The sequence below is a fragment of the Sorex fumeus genome, unplaced genomic scaffold (genome assembly GCF_029834395.1).
Source record: "Sorex fumeus unplaced genomic scaffold, SorFum_2.1 ptg000007l, whole genome shotgun sequence".
NCBI lineage: Eukaryota > Metazoa > Chordata > Mammalia > Eulipotyphla > Soricidae > Sorex > Sorex fumeus.
Window position 1 is genome coordinate 779,892 of NW_026606064.1, and position 20,544 is coordinate 800,435.

A 20,544-nucleotide genomic window follows, 5' to 3' on the forward strand; every position below is an offset into this window, starting at 1 on the left:
CTACCAAACTAAGATTAAAAAAATTATATATATATATATATATATGCAGTAGGGCCAAAGAGACCGTATGGGAGTAAAGTGCTTGCCTTGCATGCAACTTTGGTTGGATCCCCCAAACCACATGTGGTCCCAAGAATACCACCAGGAGTGATAAGCATCAAGCGCCACTACCCAACCCCCCTCAAAAAAAAAAAAAAAAGGTTAAGAACGGATGACTTAAATGTGACTGTTTCAGGCTTATTACTACCAGTATAGCTCTCAATATGGTGTTGGTTTGGGGAGATGTTTTTGTTGTTTTTTGTGCCACACGCGGAGGTGCTCAGGCTTACTCCTGGCTCTGCGTTCAGTGAGGGTCCATATGTGGTACCAAGGATTGAACTAGGGTTAGCCATGTACAAGGGAATTGCCTTAACCCCTGTACTGTCTCTCTAACCCCAGTGAAGTTGTATGTGTGGCGGTGGGGGATACGAGGGGCGGGGGGATATGTGTGTGTGCACCAGGGAGGAGCGTTTGATTTTTTGATTGTGCGCTTGGTAATGCTCAGGGCTTTCTCCTGCCTGTGAGCTCAGGATCACTATCCCTGACAGAGCGGGGGGTCAAATACAGGTCACCCACAGTCAAGGCAAGCTCTGCGATCTCTCCAGCCCAATAAAGTTTTCTAAAGTTTAAAACTTGAAATTTAAAACTTGAAATACACTGAACTACACTTTTAACAAAAGACATCATATGCAAATATGTAACTCCTAGATAAGGAAACATACATGACTTATAAAAATGAAAACTTTTAGGCACACTTGTTATCAGAAAAATGCATGTTAAAATATAATGACCTAATAGACATCTAAGGACTGGAACCCATAATTTGCATGCAGAATTCCTGGGCTCAGTCCCTGATTCCACATGGCCCCCCTAAAAACTTTGAAGAGCTTCCTCTTTTTTTGCATTTTTATTTTATTTTATTTATTTTTAATAGTGAGACATTATGAGGTACAGTTGCAGACTTACACACTTTTCTGCTTGGATTTCAATTATACAATGACCAAATACCCATCCATCCACCAGTGCCCACTTCCCACCACCACAGATCCCAGTATCCCTCCCACCCCCCCATCCCCCCCATCCCACCCTGCCTCTGTGGCAGGGCATTCCCTTTTGTTCTCTCTCTCTTATTGGGTGTTGTGGTTTGCAAAAGAGGCAATGGGTGACAATCATGTTTAGTCTATACTATAACACAGCGGGTAGGACATCTGCCTTGCACGTAGCCAACATGGCTGACCCGAGCTCGATTCCTCCACCCCTCTCGGAGAGCCCGGCAAGCTACCGAGAGTATTTGATATGCCAGACACAGTAACAACAAAGTCTCCAATGGAGATGTTACTGGGCCCGCTCGAGCAAGTGGATGATCAACGGGAGGGCCTTTACTTACTTACTTTTACTTACATGGAAAGTATCATGTTAAGCGAGATTAGTACCAAGAGCTTCCTCTTAACATCACTGGGTGTGGCCCCAAAAGTGAACTACAGAAAGCTGACCATTTTATACCATTGGGCACGCACAACTTGAAACAAAATGCCCTTAGCAAAAGCAGAGGGCACTCCATTGTGATCGTTCGGGGCAACATATTGTAAGGTTGAGCATTTGGATATATCGCATGGCGACAGTTCTGCTTTTCATGTATATCTGGGTAATTTGTCAGCACGAGTAAACGTTAAAGGCTGAGGTTTGAATGAAGAAGCAAGGAACAGAATTACATGTCTAGTACCATTTACGTAAACCCTAAAGGCGCACAGATTAATATCGTATACTGTCTAGCACACGACTAACAAAATCTTAAAAACATTTCAGGAAGGGGGCGGAGAGATAGCACAGTGGGTAGGGCATTTGCCTTGCACGCAGCCAACCCGGGTTTGATTCCCAGCATCCCATTATGGTCCCTTGAGCACCGCCAGAAGTAACTCCTGAGTGCAGAGCCAGGAATAACCCCTGTGCATCGCCAGGTGTGACCCAAAAAGCAAAAAAAAAAAAAAAATTCAGGAAGTACACATAACAAAGGCAGGGTAGTGGTTTCTCTAGGAAGGAAAGCTGGCAACGAATCCACACGGTCATATTTGCTGGGAGTGTAGGGGTGGGAGGCACGGCCAGGAATGGGTCCTTCCATGTAGTTCTCAGCAGGTCCCAGAATCCTTTGGTGATTCTTGGCAAACCAGCCAGCAGTATATTCAGGGGACTATGTGATACTAGGGATTGAACCAGTTTCAGCCAGGGTTGGCCACTGGCCTTCACCCCTCTACTATCTTTCCAGCTCCACAAGAGGGTCTTGAACTGTAAAGTAATGCTGTATTAGTTTGGTATTTTTAAAAAGCAGGGCCAGAAAGGTAGTACAGTGGGCAGGGCACTCATTGTGTACACAGCTGACCTCAGCTCATTTGCTGGGAGACCTCCAAACCTCTCTAGGAATAATCCCTGTGCAATACCAGGTGTGCCCCAAAAACCTAAAAATAAAAATCCAAGAGTTTTGGCTGCATAAATATCTTTCTGTTAAGTTGCAGAGCAGTACAGGGCCGCAGAAAAACAATATGTAAGGAGTTAGGTTTGAGATCTGGACCGTCCTCACCCCCAACCTCCTCAATTCCCATCATTGCCCAAGTGGCTCAGGTAAGCCCTGACACTTACTCGTTAGAGCAGCACTGATTGGTTAGTCCAAATCAAAAAAAGAAATGAAAGAAGGTTCAGGTGGTGGGTACGAGTTGTCTCATGGTATTGCTGGACGTTTCTCTGTATTAGGAGATGTCATGATTTTCTGCACTTGCCAAATTGGCCTCTGGTCAGAGAGAGCTCTTACTCCGCCACCAGGTGTACAAGTTTGGACAAGTTTCTTGAGCTCTTTCGACCTGTCTGTTGTCTGTGTGGAGAAATTAATATTGCCTGTCTCGTAGGCTTACTTTTATGTACGGTTTATACAAAAACCCATAAGTAAAAGTGCTTGCCATATAACAAAACATTTGTATCCTTATTTTCTTGATTATATACGTCATAGCATATTCCTTTTGAATTCTGTCAAGATTCCACTGGGCCAGGGAGATGCCTAAAAAACTGGAACACCTGCTTTGTATGGAGGAATCCCAGGTTCAGTCTCCTGCATCACGGTCTCTTGAGCACCATACTCAACGTAACCCTCCACAACACACACACACACACACACACACACACACACTGCCAGGTATGGCACAAAAACACAAAAATAACGCCTCCTAAAATGACCCTTTTTTATGGTGTGGTGTTAGCAGGAATTGAGCCCAGAGCTACGTCGACTACCTTCTTTTTCTTTCTTGTTGCCCTCACCAGCCTCAAACCTCTTTTTTTTCACTCTTAATGAAAGTAGTCGGGAGACTTTGGGTTTATTTCTGTATTGTTTTAAGCATAATAAATGTACCCCTTTTGGAGTGACTGTAGCCTGTATTTCTTTTTCAGTCAGCATCGGAATCTCAATGGTGCAGGAGACAGAGGAAGTCATCGGAACAGTCATCAGGATCATCTCCGGAAGGATCCTTATGCCAATCTCATGTTGCAGCGAGAAAAGGATTGGGTCTCTAAAATCCAGATGATGCAACTGCAAAGCACTGATCCCTACCTTGATGATTATTATTACCAGGCAAGTCCTCTGTTACAACATAGTTCTTTACTCTAGTCAAGGCATTCCTGAAAACAGGTGTAAAGCAGTTCAGTGATAAGCCACAATAATAAAGAATGTTACTAAAAGTGAACAAATAAATAATACACTAATATTGGTAGAATTAAGTATTGATAAGGACTGCCTTTGGAGCCAGTCTTCAGAGGGGTTAAAAAGTGACTATGAAAATTCATCTCCATTTCCAACTAGAGAGATTCATGTATTTTCCCCCTCTTGGTTTTTGGACCACAACCATTAGTACTCAGGGTCTGCTCTGGAATCCGCATCCAGGGATCACACCTGGCAGAGCTCGGAACCTCTTTGGGATGCTAGAGAGCAAACCTAGGTTGACCACATGCAAGGCAAACACCCAATACTGGGCTTTCTCTTCAGCCCCCAAGACATTATTTGATAAAGTAAGTTTATAGAAGTCTTAACAAGCTGGGGTCAGTGTCCCTGTTGCTAGTACAGAATTTTCAGGCGGAAAGAACAACCTGGAGCGATAGCACAGCGGTAGGGCGTTCGCCTTACACGCGGCCAACATGGCCGACCCGAGTTCGATTCCTCCGCCCCTCTCAGAGAGCCCGGCAAGCTACCGAGAGTATTCGATATGCCAGACACAGTAACAACAAAGTCTCCAATAGAGACGTTACTGGGCCCGCTCGAGCAAATCGACGATCAACGGGAGGGCCTTTACCTTTACCTTTAAAGAACAACCATGTTCTCTGCTTCTGTTGTGATAGAATTACTTTGAAAAACTGGAGAAACTGTCAGCTGCTGAAGAAATGCAGGGTGATGGCCCTAAAAAAGAGCGCACCAAGCTCATTACCCCTCAGGTGGCCAAACTAGAACACGCCTACAAGCCAGGTAAGTACCTATCTCTAGGCCCATAAAAGAGAAACTCGACGGGCTTCTGGTATGCTTCAGCTGAGTGGATAGAGATGTTTGAAAATGATTTATGAAGTATCGTTGCCCTTAATAAATGAGAGATTAGCCTTTATTCAAGCCTTGAATCAATGGTTTGGCAGATGATCTTTCAGAATTTATAACTTCTTATACCCTGTTACAACTTCTAGTCTCCCTAAAATGGGTAAGGAATACTTCATTTTGATTACTACTAAAAAAACAGGGGCAGATTTTGATGAGATCCTGCTTTTACATATAGTCAGTTTTTCGAATTTGTAATAGACTGTTCAATTATGCATGAAAAATTGTGTAATTTTTCTTTGAATGCTGCTTACCCACATCCCTGAGTTTTTATTTCTTGGAAATCTTTTGTCCTTGCAGTGCAATTTGAGGGCTCTTTGGGAAAACTTACTGTCTCTAGTGTGAATAATCCTCGAAAAATGATTGACGCTGTTGTGACATCTCGAAGTGAAGATGATGTAAGTGTCGGAGGAATTATTTGTTTAGTCAAGTCTAGGTCAGTCCCTGATCTTTTGAGGTTACTATGGAATGGAATTCAGCATGTTGAAGTTGTTCATAGTCTAACCTGGAGTTTCTGGTTTTCGACAGATGTGCTGAAAGATTATAGCCTCATCACTCAGAGAGCCAGGCAGGCCCTGGGGTTCTGAACAGGGTGCTCTGGCTCTAAACAGGATCTGCTACTTACTAAGTTCTGTTTGGGTTTTTTGGTCGGTTGGGTTTTTGTTTGTTCTGTGACGCAAGAAAATTTTCATTGAAGCTTTATTTAGAAATATGTGAGGGGAAAGGGGGAAGTACATGTTCAAGAGTGAACATAGACTTCTCCGGAGTGGAAAAGGCAAGCAAAGAAAGTGACAAGCACGAAAGATGTGTATACAAGGGAAAGTGTGGACTTGAAGAGCAAGTCTATTTCCTGTAGCTTTTTTTTTTTCCTTTTTGGGTCATACCCGGCGATGCACGGGGGTTTCTCCTGGCTCTGCACTCAGGAATCAACCCTGACGGTGCTCAGGGGACCATATGGGATGCTGGGAATCAAACCCGGATCAGCCGCGTGCAAGGCAAACGCCCTACCCGCTGTGCTATCGCTCCAGCCCCTCCTGTAGCTTTTAAAATAATAATTTTCTCTGTTTAAATTCTATACTGTGATAATCTGTGATAATCTTTTGTTGGGTTTGGGAGCCATACCCGGTGGTGCTCAGGGCTTACCTGGCTCTGTGCTCAAGGATCATTCCTGGTGGGCTCAGGAGACTGTATGGGGTACTGGGTCAACCATGTGCAAGGAAAACACCTGACCTGCTGTACTATCACTCCAGACCCTTGCATTCTTTAATTGTCTTTTGCCTGTGAATTCAGCCTTTATGGACATTGATCCATCAACTCTGCAACCTTTATCCACATTAGTGTTTTAGAGGCAGGTTTCTCCTCCTTAAATATTGGCATGTAGAATTTCATGTGTACATTTAGTAATTTTTAACAGGTAAGAGTTCACACTGAATATTGGTCTCTCTCTTTTTTTTTTCTTCAAGGAAACAAAAGAAAAACAGGTTCGGGACAAGAGGCGGAAAACCCTTGTCATAATTGAGAAAGTAAGTTTAGGAGTTGCTGTAGAGTTTCAAGTCAGGAACTGTCAAATGTCTTATACAATAAATAGGAAAAGAAGCAATCAAACAGTATCTGGGGTTTTATTTATTTAATTTGTTTATGTAGGAGCACTGCTGTTTATTCAGCCATTGATTAAGCTGCTTGAGTTGGGCATGAACTCCATGGTATCTGGGGTTTTAATTAATAAATATATTTTTTAAGTGGCCATTGTGTACCAGAGCACACTAGAAAGGAATGTCCACCTCCCCCCCTCGCTGACAGCTTCATGAAGAGAAACCGGCAAGTTACAGTTATAAGCTGTCCAGTTAATAGCTGGTGATTGCGGAGCAGGTCACCTTCCTAAGAAAATGAAAATAATTCAGTTCACATGTGTTTATTGAGCTCTCCTGGGTGCTGAGTACTGTGCTGAGTGGTAATGGAAATAAGAGATGAGTAATTATCATCGGTACCAGGTTGTAAGGCCATAGAGCGAGCATAGTGGCTAAAGCCCAGACTCTAGGGTCTGAGGATGAACCTGAGTGGTAGAGGCCTTGCCTACACAAGGCCCTGGACTCTAAGCAGACTCTGGAACCAGACTGCAAACCATGTCTTCCATTTTTGGACAGTATCAGTGTCTTAAGACAAGTTATTTATCCTTTCTGTGCTCTTCTCCTTTCTTCATCTGAAAGGGTAGAATTTAAAACCAGAGTTTTTTTTTTTTTACAGGGCCACTTTCTGTCTTCCATGAACAGAGTACATGCAAATTGCTTAGAACAGTACTTGGCACCACCTAGGGAAATTATCCAAAATGGTAGCATTTTTTATAAATTTGTGACATCACAGTGATGAAGAGAGTTGACAGTTGTTGCTGCTGGAAAATTTGCAGGCAGTGTAATCATTTCACTGTCATTGCATTCCAGCTAAGAATGCGTTGACGTTCTTAGCAGTGCATTCTTAGAATGTCGTTGCATTCTAAGAATGCAGTGTCCCTTTCATTGCAAAAAAAAAAAAAAGAGAGAGAGAGACAAAGAATGGGTCTGAATGGGTTTTTTGTTTGTTTAAGTTCTTTCCTAATGTTTTTTGGACTTTAAGGAGCAACTCCTCCTCTCCACCCCCACCCCCAGTCTTAATATAATGTGTTCCAGTTTTCATCTGGTAATCCTTAGCTGTAGTTATTTCCCTTACTCTACTCGGGTCCTCACTTGACACTGCCTTGCATGCTTTGTCTCCTATTTAGACGTATAGTTTACTCCTTGACGTGGAGGATTATGAAAGGCGTTATCTCCTAAGTCTAGAAGAAGAGCGACCTGCCTTGATAGATGAGAGAAAGCACAAAATCTGTAGCATGTATGACAACTTAAGGGGGAAATTACCTGGACAAGATAGGTAAGAGTTGTGCACCTCAAAAAACAAAAACAACAAAAAAACTTTAGACCGTGAGATCTGCTCAGTTCTTTCGGCTGCGCTCCCTTACTATCTCAGCAAATGCAAAGTCTTCTCTTTGGGTCGAAGAGTGCTATTTTATATCAAACATTTCATAATCCTTTCTAGCCAGAAGAAAAAAAAAGTCTTGCTATCCTGAATTCATTTCTTCAATAAATACATCTTCAGTACTTTCTAGATACTTAGGTACTGGTGCTACAGCTGGTAATTATTATTGTTTTCTGGATTTCAAACCTGTTCATGTTTACCAGCATCTTCAGCCTTATAACCTTTGATATATTTTCTTTCCTTCAAAGATGGATTTTTCTTAGATGGTTCATGTGGAAAAACTTAGTCTTCGTATAAAAATTAAACTCCCTCAGATATCTTTACCTCCATGTACCTCTCATCTCCCCCACCTAGTATCTGGAACAGAGTCTTGCTACTGGTAAACGTTCTGTTAAATGCCAAGTGTTTGCTTGATGAATACAAAAGGAGCGCGTCTTTCTATTTGTTCTTTCAAAAGAGTTGATGATAATCCTAAACATACGGGCAAGGGGGCGTGGGGGGGCATTATGCAGTTAAGCACTTTCCCACCGTACCCTCCTTACTGGAGCTCAGCTCATAGGGAACTGGTTGAATGACTGGATTTATGCAGATTGGAATGTCTGTGACCAGTTTAGGTGTCGTTGATGGGGTGGGAGCTGTGTCTCAAGAGATAGAGCACATGCCCTGTGGGGATGACCTCGGCAATAATAGTAACAACGCTTTCCGCAGCAAAAAGATATTTGAAAAATGCCTTTGTGACTATTTAGTTGTGAAAATTTAGTTGTGATTATTTCAATAAATAAGACACAGTTCAGATCTGTTTGTTGACGTGGGAAAGTGGTACCTAGCTGTTGAGTGAAAGCACTGAGGTAACAAAGCCATATTCTGTGGGCACTTTTTAAAGGAAGGGAAAACATACAAGCAGCCAAAAGGTTATTCAGAATGCTAACATGAATAAAATTCGTGCTCAAAATTACGTTTTTAATGCCCCTTTTGCATCTCTGTTATAGCTATATTAGCCACATTATTTGTGTAGTACCTAAAATTAATACAAGAGCCAGAGAGACAGTACAGCAGATAGGGTGCTGGCCTTGCACACAGCTGGTCAACCTGGGTTCAATGCCCAGCACCACCCCAAAAACCTAATAATGATAATACTGGGAACTAATACATCTAATTTGACGGTTTGACCTTTTTACTTTTTTGCTTTGCTTTGGAACCATACCCTGCTGTGCTCAGGGACCACTACTGGAGGGGTTCGGGGCACCACCTGTGGGTGCTGGGGATCGAACCTGAATCGACCACACCTGTACTGTCTCTCCAGCCTTTGACCATGTTCTTTAGAACAAAATTAGTAAGTTGTGAAACTTCAGAAATTATATGACTTGGTGAGAAGTGTGAGAAGTACATTACACTGTTATGTTGTGTAGATAATTGCAGAATCCATGCAGTGCCATGTAAAGGGGAGAGAAGGAAGATTAGCTCTTGTTGACCTAAGTTAGCATTTTTCTTCCCCAACAGGCCAAGTGATGAACACTTTGTACAGATCATGTGTATCCGAAAAGGGAAGAGAATGGTTGCCCGCATTCTTCCTTTCCTCTCCACAGAACAAGCAGCTGACATTCTCATGACAACAGCCAGAAATCTCCCTTTTCTTATCAAGAAGGATGCACAAGATGAGGTGATCTGCTGTGGGATATCTTACTTCGGGGCCTTCTGAGTTGATAAGCTTTCTGGAATTCCTATTTTGTTCGCTCCTCTCTCATCTGTGTTGCTTTGTTTAAACTTGGACACTATAATTGGATAATATACAATGTTAAATGTTATCTACTCCAGGCCTCTTTTAATCCTGCATTTTGGTGTAACAGACTGTTCCTTAACGTGAGAAAAACAGCACCCTCGTTGAAACGGAAATAGTTGTTAAAGTACTGTGGCCGTCATCAGAAAGACTTGGGAAGCAGATAATTCAGACCTTACCCCATATAAAATGAGTAGAATTTATAGGAGAAAAATCAGGGCTTCTGTTTATATAAAAAGGTCCACAGGCCGCTCTGATCCTCGCTTAAGTTTGCCAACTTCTTGTCTTGGTTACTTTGCTGGAAATAAGGTATAATATACCTTATTATAATAAGAATCTAATCACCTAAGCCACTTATTAGTAATTTTAAATTAGTCTGTTGGGGTGCACAGATGTTGTCAGGGTTCGGGTGCTTGGCTTGTATGAAAGCAACCCCAGCTCAATTCCCACCACTACACGATTCCCCAAGAATAGTTGGGTGTGGCCCCCAAAAGCAAAATGGTGTATTTTTATCATCATCTGATTTTTATGATTTTTGTCATTATCTAATGTTGACTAGAATTGTAAGCGTGATTATCATATTTGTAAGTTAACGTGTTAGAATTGCTCTCTGCTTATGACTGTAATAATACTCGATGAGCAAAGTTTAGAGTAGTTTAAAGTTTAACTAGTTTAAAGGTTACAAATTCAAAACAAGAAATTGTCAGGATTTAGGCCATGATTAGTGTAAGATTTAAAAGAAAGGTGATCTTACAATAGTGGATGATAAGTTGAGTAACAGCCATGTAGTAATTTGCAGAAAATAGACAATGCCAAGATAAGTGGTCTGGCATGATTCATTTGAAAATTTTTCCTTCCAAAGTAGTAAGAATTGAAAAGAACCTTCTTGAAATTGCAGCATCGGTAGAAGTAATATGTGAGAAGTATGAATCTCATCAGAAAAGTGGGAAAATGTTTTAGGAATAAAAAATGGATTGTAGGGCAGTTTAAGGATCTGAGGTTTATTCTAGAAAATGGAAGCTAAGACTTAGAAAATGAACTACGTTATAGCCTATAAGTTGTTATAGGCAATGAACTGGGCATTCACTAATAATCTCAGAAGAAACCATACTTAGTAACATATTTGGGAGAGATTTATTCCATCAGGAAATGCTTATTGAAAACTTATCAGGCAGTGTTTTAGGTTCTAGAAATAATAGCATCTAATTTTTGACAGTAGAAGCTAGAAATTCACAAGTGCATTTTTTTATGAAGCTTACCTGCCAGGGGACAACTTGATTAAATATCTAGAGACTAAAGTATTACTTAAATGTACTAAAGAGTAGTAGATCACATCTATAAATAATCTTTTTCTTGAAGTAATGGCTAGTCTAGGTCTGGAGCATAGTATGTACAGTGAGAATCCTGGAATAAATATCTTCATACAGAAAGTGGAGAGGCTAAAAGGATTACTAGAGTTTTGTGTAGAAAACACATAAATCAGGTTGAAGGGATCTCTGTTGGTCAGAGAAAAATGGAACTGAATTGAATATATCAAATAATTTTTAATTTATAAGTTTATAAGAGGGATGGAATGATAGCACAGCGGGTAGGGCGTTTGCCTTGCACGCTGCTGACCCAGGTTCAATTCCTCTGTCTCTCTCAGAGAGCCCAGCAAACTACCGAGAGTATCCCACCCACACAGCAAAGCCTGGCAAGCTCTCCGTGGCGTATTCGAGATGCCAGAAACAGTAACAAGTCTCACAATGGAGACGTTACTGGTACCCACTCGAGCAAATCGATGAACAACAGGACAGTGCTACAGTGCTACAGTTTATAAGAATATTAGAATACCTCCAGAGTGCTAGGATAACAACTCATAAGTCTGAAAACTGATAAATAAAAGGGAAAGATAAAGCATTCCCCTACCTTTTTATTATAATTAGATATGCATAATAACCTGACAATTGATTATGTAATATTCTTTCTAGAAGAATTTCACTAATGCCCCTAAGATTAGAAAAAATTTTTTTTTTTTTTTTGCTTTTTGAGTCATACCTGGCGATGCACAGGGGTTACTCCTGGCTCTGCACTCAGGAATCACTCCTGGCGGTTGTCAGGGGACCATATGGGATGCTGGGAATCGAACCCGGGTCGGCCGCATGCAAGGCAAACGCCCTACCCACTGTGCTATCACTCCAGCTCCAGAAAATAATTTTATAGTTCCTAAGCAAAAAGCGGTTATCAGGGTGACAAAAAGCTTTACTGGTGGTAAAAGCAGGCAGTGAAATATGGATGGGGCGCTTTAGAGTGTTGGAGCCAGCTGACAGCACCTGCTCTCACACAAATCATTTACTTTTTTGGTTTTGGGGGCCACAACTGGCAGTACTTAGGGTTTACTGGGTGCCGTATGGGATGCTGGGGATCAAACCCCACTTGACTATGTGCAAGGCAAATGGCCTTCCTGCTGTCCTGTTGCTCCGCCTCCTACAAGTCTCTTTGAATCCAACTAAGATAACCAGGTAGGACATACTATTTGACATGGTACAGTATATAACACAACTCTCTCCATGGAGTTTTTGTGTTTTCTTGTCCACTAATGATCTGGGCTGGAGCGATAGCACAGCAGTAAGGCATTTGCCTTGCAAGCCACTGGCCCGACTGAGCCAAGTTCAATTTCTCCACCCCTCTTGGAGAGCCCGGCAAGCTACCGAGAGTATCTCATCCACACGGCAAAGCCTGGCAAGCTACCCGTGATGTATTTGATGTGCCAAACACAGTAACAACAAGTCTCACAATGGAGACGTTACTGGGCCCGCTGGAGCAAATCGATGAACAGTGGGAGGACAGTGCTACAGTGCTAATGAAGAAGAATCCAGTCAAACCCCTAAGGGCAGGAAAGATGAGGATAAGGCACCTGCCTTGCTTGCAGCTGAACTCTGCCACCACCAGGAATGACCCCTGAGTGCAGATCCAGAAGTGGCCTCTGAGCTTCTCTGAAGGTGCCACCCCATATACTCCTGCCAATAAAATGACCTCTAGTTCTAAGTACCAATTTTTGTAGGAAAAAGAAAAATAGTGGAGCTTGTTAAGTGATACAACAGGTAGAATCAGCCGGGTCCAGAAAGTTGGGTTGGTGACTTAAAGCATTTAAACCCACATGCACTAGGCGGAAAGTTCGGGCCCAACCTCAAGACTATCTTGACAATGCTGCTTTGATACTCCCTTTGTGATTCCTGCAAGAAAAACCGGCAAGATTGTTCATGAACTTAAAAACGCACATAAAACCAGCATGAGGCCATAACCTTAAATTCTTGTTAGTGCCACCGCTTTGAGGCAGCCCTGACAGCCCCACTGTCTGAGATCACTGGGGGCAGGGGTAGACGTAGAACAAGAAAGGGAGATAGATGAACAGCAACAAATCTGTTAGCAGGTTTAGAAGCATTACCAGCTAGATCAGATACCAAGCTGTGGGTTTGTTTGATTCTTTTTTTTTGGGGGGGGGGGGTGCAGTGTCGGCTTAGAGTAAGTGATGCCCACTTTATTTTTGTTTTGTTTTGTTTTAATTTTTATTAGTGAAACACCATGAGGTACAGTTGTAGACTTACAAATTTTGTGCTTGGATTTCAGTTATACAATGATCAAGTACCCATCCCTCTACCAGTGCCCATTTTCTACCACCACCGGTCCCAGTATCCCTTCCACCCCCCATCCCCCCATCCCACCCTACCTCTGGCAGGGCATTCCCTTTTGTTCTCTCTCTCCTTTTGGGTGCTGTGGTTTGCAAAAGAGGCATTGAGTGGCAATCATGTTCGGTCTATAGTCTACTTTCAGCATGCCTCTCCCATCCTGGGAGGATCCTCCGAACACCCTTTATTTGGTGCTCCCTTCTCTATCTGAGCTCCCTTTTCCCCTAGCATGTGTGTCTGGCCTCCAAGCCATGGAGTAAAATTCCTGGTACTAATCTCGGCCACTCTTGAGTGTTAGTGTCCTATTTTGTTGGATTTGTTTGATTCTTGGTTAGCTTAATCAGCTGCAAAAGACCTTTCATTTTTTTTACTTTTTTATTTTTTTGAAAGAAAATTACTATAGGAGCCAGAGAGACAGTACAGCGCTTGTCTTGGAGGCAAATAAGACAGGCTCAATCCCGAGCACCATTTATGGTTCCCTAAGCACCATCAGGAGTCATCCCTGAGTGCAGAACCAGAAGTAAGCCCTGAGCACAGCTGGGTGTGGCCACACTCAGAGAGGGGGGCGGGGGTGTGGAGGAGAAGAGGAGGAGAGAGAGTGTGAGTGTATAGGGGTCAAGGCTCTTGCCTTGCATTCAGCCGACCCTGGTTCCATCCCTGGAACCATATGTGATCTCCCAAACAACAGTGCAAGTAGCTCCTGAGTATGGCCCAAAGTAAATATTGGTCGCAGAGTGGTACAGACGGTACGGCATTTGCCCTTGCACATAGCCAACCCTGGTTCAATCTCCAGCATTCCATACAGTCCCCCGAGCACCACCAGGAATAATTTTTGAGTGCAGAGCCAGAAGTTACCTCTGAGCACCACAGGGTATGCCCCCAAATCCAAAAACAAATACAAAGGAAAATTATGAATTTATTGGGTGTGACATTTTAAGGAACTTTGTTTAGAGACACAAAGTATTTATGGAAATATGGATAAGACAATAATTACAATTAGCAAAATTTAATTGAAGTCAGATGATGGGTATGTGGTCAGATGATAAGTATGTGGGCCTCATTCGCTTAATCACTTAATTTCCCATTAGTCGTCAATTTGCTCGAGCAAGCGCCAGTAACGTCTCCATTTGTCCCTGTCGCGTGCTAGTGTAGCCCAATGGCATCTGTTCGCTCTGGGAACATGAAGAGCCTCAAACCTATCATTCATGATCTTGATGAATTTTGTTTGCTTGGGGGTCACACTTAGCAGAACTCGGAGGTCACTTGAGTACGATGTCAGATCAAACCCAGGCCTCCTGCATCAAAGCATGTGCTCCAGCCCATTGAGTCCTCTGCCTCCAAAAACGCTTCATTTTTAAAACTGTTTTATTTAAATTAGTAGATTATAGAATTAGCCTACTCTGTGTCCTTGAAGGCTGTTTAAAGCAATATTGTTAACTTTTCATATCATGGGTACTGTGTAACTGGAAGCACTCTTGATTTACTTTTGTGTTATAACCTAGTTAGCCCTGTCTTTTTTTTTTTTTTTCGGATCACACCTGGCAATGCTCAGGGGTTACTCCTGGCTTTGCCCTCAGGAATCACTCCTGGCAGTGCTCAGGACACCATACAAGACACTGGGAATCGAACCTGGGTCGGCTGCGTGCAAAGCAAACGCCGTACCCACTGTGCTATCACTCCAGCCCCTAGCCTGTCTTTTAACTTTCCACTCTGAGCCTGATGGCAAACAACGAATAAGTGACACACGTAGCCTTGGGTTTAGACCCTAGCCACTGGCTTTATAACTCGGCATTGAGCTTCAGATCACGTATCTTCACTAATGATACACAAAAATTGGGCTATTACTTCCTCATCAAGTTTATATAGAATTTTTAGAAAAGATAGTTACCTGAGAATACTTTCTGATAACTCTGTAATATTCAGAATTTACCTGTCATAGACTATTTCTCACAATATATTGGAACTGCCAGTTGATTCATTTCTTCCCCGTACAACTTTGGATTCCCAAGTCTGTGGCCTGTTTCCTTTTTTCCTTTTTAAACTGTCTGGCACATTGTAGGCACTTTGGTATTTGTAGAATAAAATACTGATGTTTATCGTGAATCTTGCTGTGTATACGAGAAGTGAGTTTGCACCCTCGGTTCACACAAGTCAGGGCATTTCCTGTGCAAACTGAGTTGTATACAAGTTCTCAGTAGATAACCTTAGAATCTACATGAAGGGGACAGTCACGTCCACTAGACTTGTTAGCCTTTGTTAGCTCTTGCCTAGGGTGGCAGAGTGTAGATCTGATCATCTTTCCATCTGTCCCCACTGCTAAAAAGTGACTGTGGTTAAGAGGTGCCATAATGTAACGCTCCTCTTTTTTGTTGTAGGTGCTGCCATGCTTATTGAGTCCCTTCTCTCTCCTCCTGTATCATCTTCCGTCAGTGACTGTCACCAGCCTTCTGCAACAGCTGATGAACCTACCTCAGAGTGCAGCTGCACCAGCACCTTCCAATCCTCACCTCGCTGCTGTGCTCCAGAACAAGGTGCTCATTCCCGTCTAGATCCCTGCCGCCTCTGAATTAGACTTAAGTTATGATGCCTGTGGCAATGAGTAGGAAAGGCTCCTTTTTAGTCCGGAATCACATTCAGTTCTTAGTGACAGAGACTAGTAATAAGAGCGGTTTCATTCAGTAAAATAGAATTTTGTGTGTCCTATAGAATAAGTCTAGCTTATCAGGGGGCCTCATGGTGTTGTCTGGGACCCAGAGTCCTTCCATTGACGTCAAGTATCATTGGCATCGAACACCATGGCGCACGACCTCTCCAGGCTCTTGATGGTTCTAAAAGTCAAGGTTCCATTTGAGGCAAGTGTCTTGCATCAAAAAAAGAGGTGCAGGGGGCTGGAGCAATAGCACAGCAGGCAGGGCGTTTGCCTTGCACGCGGCCAACCCGGTTTTGGTTCCCAGCATCCCATATGGTCCCCTAAGTACCACAAGGGATAATTCCTGAGTGCAGAGCCAGGAGTAACCCCTGTGCATCACCAGGTGTAACCCAAAAGGCAAAAAAAAAGGTGCAGGATCCAAGAGACAGTACAGCAGGTAAGGCACTTGCCTTGAACTCGGCCAACCTGGGTTGCATCCCCAACATCCCATATTGTCCTCTGAGCACACCAAGAGTGATCCCTGAGTGCAGAGCCAGGAGTAAGCTCTGCGCATCACTGGGTGTAGCCCAGAAACAAAGGGACCAGGGGGTATAGATTGTCTTCCTTGTTGTGACCTTTTCTAGAAGTTCTAACAAAACACTTTTAAATCTCAATGACAAGGATTTAATAGTCCTATTAGAAAAGCAGGAAGACATTTTTTCATTCCTGTCATTGTCAGTAAATATGAAACGGAGTGTGAGTAATGAGAAGGATACTTATTAGATTGGTTATTAGCAGTTTCTGTTTAAAGACTATAGTTGAGCCCATTTCATCTTTCACTGTTACCATATATTCAGAGACTCCAGGGAAACAAGCTAGAAGAAAGTACATGAGCTTTCAGACATTCCTTGCCTGCTGCTCTCGAGGTTGATGACCTGGAGATGATTACACTCTGTTGAGCCAGTTTCCCTTTCTATAACATGGAGATGTTGCCACTGACTTCAGAGTTGTTCATTACTTACATAATGCGCAAGAGGCCATACACATTTCTGTAAACAAGTCCTTCTATAATGTTGATGAGAAGTTAAAAAAAAAATAAGGGGCCAGAGCGATAGTGCAGTGGGTAGAGCACTTCCCTTGCACACAGCCAATTCGAACCCCAGCATCCCATATGGTCTTCTTTGCACCACTAGTGGTGATTCCTCTATGCAGAACCAGGAAAAATCCCTGAGCACCGCCAGGGGTAAACCCCAAAAAAGCAAAAACCAGAACAAAACAATTTTAATTCTTCATCAGTGGCCACTTTTGGTGGAGTTCCTCCCATACTGCCCTTGTCATTTTTTCTGAGTACTGCTACTTCCTCCCACATCCTACAGATGAGTACCTGAGGCTCATCAGTGTGACTCGGGGGTCCCACTCAGTGAGTGTAGGTGTACGTGATGAGACCTGTGATGGAAGGACATCCCGTCCAAGATTGGGTCCCTTCATGCACGCTGAGCTATGGAAATAGGTTCCAGTCACCGATGACAACAAGATGAAATAAGCAGTTTGAGGGGAAAAAAATATTCACAATACAAACAGTTGTGTCATGTTAGAAGAATTCTACATTTTTGTTCAGAAGTTTGGTGATGGCTCTTTGCCCAAATGTACATACAACGCATGAGCTTTATTCCAAACAACCTGGAGTAAAATTGGTTTCATTACGTCATTTGCTTCAGAGCCTGTTTCTGAGGACCTGTCTACACTGGTCAGGCCTCACTGTAGTGCCTGGTAGTGAGTAACAGCCAGCTGCTACAGGAGAATGAAAAAGACATCTGAATGCCCCTCTCTCTCTTGCATCTGAAACCTAACAAAGCATGGCCCTGAGGGACAGTTTCTCAAAAGCTGACAATGATGACATCACCAGAGGGGACATAAGTTGGGGGATCTAAGGCCAGAGAGATAGTACAGCAGGAAAGGTGTTTTTCTTGTACTTGGCTGACCTAGGTTCAATCCCCGGCACCCCTCAATAGTCCTCAGAGCCCACCAGGAGTAACCCCTGAGCGCCAGGGGTTAGCCCTGAGCACAGCAGGTTGTGGCCAAAAAAAAAAAAAAAAACCGAACAACCCCCACAAAAAGGGATAATACACGCTTTCTGTGTCATTGGCTCTTTCGGTTTGGTTTTAGGGTTTTTTGGAACACCCTAGTGGTGTTTGTGGGTCACTCAGCCCAGTGTCTCTCTGTCCTTAGCTTTTTCCATTTTTATTTTGAGGAAGGAAAGCAATACCAGACCATGCGATCAGACAAGATATATATGTAGCCCGGTGTGTTTCTGATAATAACATGAAGGTGACTTTCATGAAAAGGCAGGTTTATTCTCTCTGAGGTAAACTTAGAAAGGTAGGGTGGAATTCAGAACCATCCCTCCCTGTCCTTTATGATCTTTTCTAGCTAGGACTTGGACATTTAACCTGAGATTTGTCCCAGTTTGCATTTTCATTGTATGTTTCCCTTGTACACCCACCCCCCCCCCAAGCTGGTGCCAGAGATCACACCCAGGGCCTCACATATGCAAAGCATGTTTTCTACCTCTGAGAATATCACCAACCTCACATGCCCCTTTGACTACGAGTTTCCTGATTTGACTTTATTTACTGGATAAAAAAAATACATTTTTAATCATTTTGATCTCAAAAGGTGCTGCTGAATTTTATTTATTTATTTGGGCTGGAGCCATAGCACAGCAGGTAGGGCGTTTGCCTTGCACGTGGCCAACCTGGGTTCCAATTCCTCTGCCCCTCTCGGAGAGCCCAGCAAGCTACCGAGAGTATTTTGCCCACACTATATGCCGAAAACAGTAACAGCAAGTCTCACAATTTGTTGTGAGATGTTACTGGTGCCCACTAGAGCAAATCAATGAACATGCAGAATAAGGTAAAGGTAAAGGTAAAGGCCCTCCCGTTGATCGTCGATTTGCTCGAGCGGGCCCAGTAACGTCTCCATTGGAGACTTTGTTGTTACTGTGTCTGGCATATCGAATACTCTCGGTAGCTTGCCGGGCTCTCCGAGAGGGGCGGAGGAATCGAACTCGGGTCGGCCATGTTGGCCGCTTGTAAGGCGAACGCCCTACCCGCTGTGCTATCGCTCCAGCCCTCTAAAGAGTAAAGGCCCTCCCGTTGATCATCGATTTGCTCGAGCGGGCCCAGTAACGTCTCCATTGGAGACTTTGTTGTTACTGTGTCTGGCATATCGAATACTCTCGGTAGCTTGCCGGGCTCTCCGAGAGGGGCGGAGGAATCGTACTCGGGTCGGCCATGTTGGCCGCTTGTAAGGCAAACGCCCTACCCGCTGTGCTATCGCTCCAGCTGGCAACATGCAGAATACACTGCATTTATTTTTATTTATTTATTTTGCCTTTTGTTTTTTTTGTTTTTTTTTTTTTTTTTTTGCTTTTTTGGGTCACACCCAGCAATGCACAGAAGTTACTCCTGGCTCTGCGTGCAGAAATTACTCTTAGCAGTGCTCAGGGAACCATGTGGGATGCTGGGGATCGAACCCGGGTTGGCCGCAAATGCCCTCCCCACCGTACTCTCGCTCCAGCTCCTGAATTTTAATAATCGTAGGTCTTCTGAATATATCCATATATTCACTTTTTTTCCCCCTTTTTTGGCTTTTGAGCCACACCCAGGCTCAGGATTTACTCCAGCATGGTGCTCAGGAGCACTGTGGTCCCAGGGATTGGCTGCAGGCCTCCTCCGTGCACGCCATGTACCCCAGCCTTCGTACTCTTTCCCTGGCCACTGTTCTTTTATTTTTCAAACTTACATTAATACCCTTTTTGAGACTTTGTATGTCCTGGGGTTGTCTTTTGGAGGGGGGGGGGGGCCTATGGACTCTATGGGCTAGATGGCTCAGTACTTGGCCCTGAGGATGCAGTGCTGATCAAATTCTGTGGTGCCAGGGACCTCCAGGTAATGCTGGCAGTGCTTGGGAGCCTTCACAGTCGTACCCACCGGTGCGCACTGCGACCGTGCAGTGAGATGCTGGGGATCAAACCAGGACTTGGTCACATGCAAAAAGCATGCCTCCCTAACCTTGCGCTATCTTCCCAGTTAGGTTTTGTTGTTGTTGTTGTTGTTGTTGTTTTAATAATGCACTGTAGCACTGTCCTCCCATTGTTCATCGATTTCCTCGAGTGAGCCCAGTAACATCTCCATTGTGAGACTTTTTACTGTGTTTGGCATATCGAACACGTCACAGGGAGCTTGCCAGGCTTTGTTGTGCGTGCGAGATACTCTCGGTAGCTTGCCAGGCTCTCCGAGAGGGGTTTTAATATAGCCATGTTTAATCAGAGGAAAGGCACACCTGGCAGTGGTTGGGACCATGCAGTTCCAGGAATCAGACTAGGGTCAGCAGCATAGCATGCAAGGCAAGCACTTGAATCGCATACTGTGTCTCCAGCATGTACCACAACCTCCCCCCCACACACATACCTGCATCTTTTTTTTTCTGGGCAGGGTGGAGGGGTCACACCCAGCAATGCTCAAGGGTTACTCCTGGCTCTGCACTCAGAAATTACTCCTGGCGGTGTTCAAGGGACCATATGGACCATATGAATCGAACCTGGGCAAACGCTCTACCCACTGTGCTATCACTCCAGCCCCTGTATCTTTTTTTTTAAGGAAATTTTCTTTCCACACTGGTCCTCTGTGTTTTTCTAGAGGCTTTCATCCCTTTTTTCTTAGTTTAAAACATACTAATCTGGGGTTTTTTGGTTTTGTTTTTTTTTTTGTGGGGGAGGGCATTGTTTGTTTTTTTAAATTTT

At 43.5% G+C, this 20,544-nt stretch overlaps 1 protein-coding gene across 1 annotated transcript in view; it reads left to right on the top strand.

The window, feature by feature from the left end:
* PATL1 (PAT1 homolog 1, processing body mRNA decay factor) overlaps nucleotides 1-20,544 on the top strand; it is a 37,214-nt gene that overhangs the window by 15,045 nt on the left and 1,625 nt on the right. The window contains exons 10-16 of the mRNA XM_056132649.1: nucleotides 3,472-3,652; nucleotides 4,414-4,537; nucleotides 4,958-5,055; nucleotides 6,121-6,180; nucleotides 7,413-7,561; nucleotides 9,167-9,326; nucleotides 15,487-15,642. Of these exons, the coding sequence (XP_055988624.1) occupies nucleotides 3,472-3,652; nucleotides 4,414-4,537; nucleotides 4,958-5,055; nucleotides 6,121-6,180; nucleotides 7,413-7,561; nucleotides 9,167-9,326; nucleotides 15,487-15,642 (928 nt within the window). The remainder of the gene's footprint in view (nucleotides 1-3,471; nucleotides 3,653-4,413; nucleotides 4,538-4,957; nucleotides 5,056-6,120; nucleotides 6,181-7,412; nucleotides 7,562-9,166; nucleotides 9,327-15,486; nucleotides 15,643-20,544) is intronic.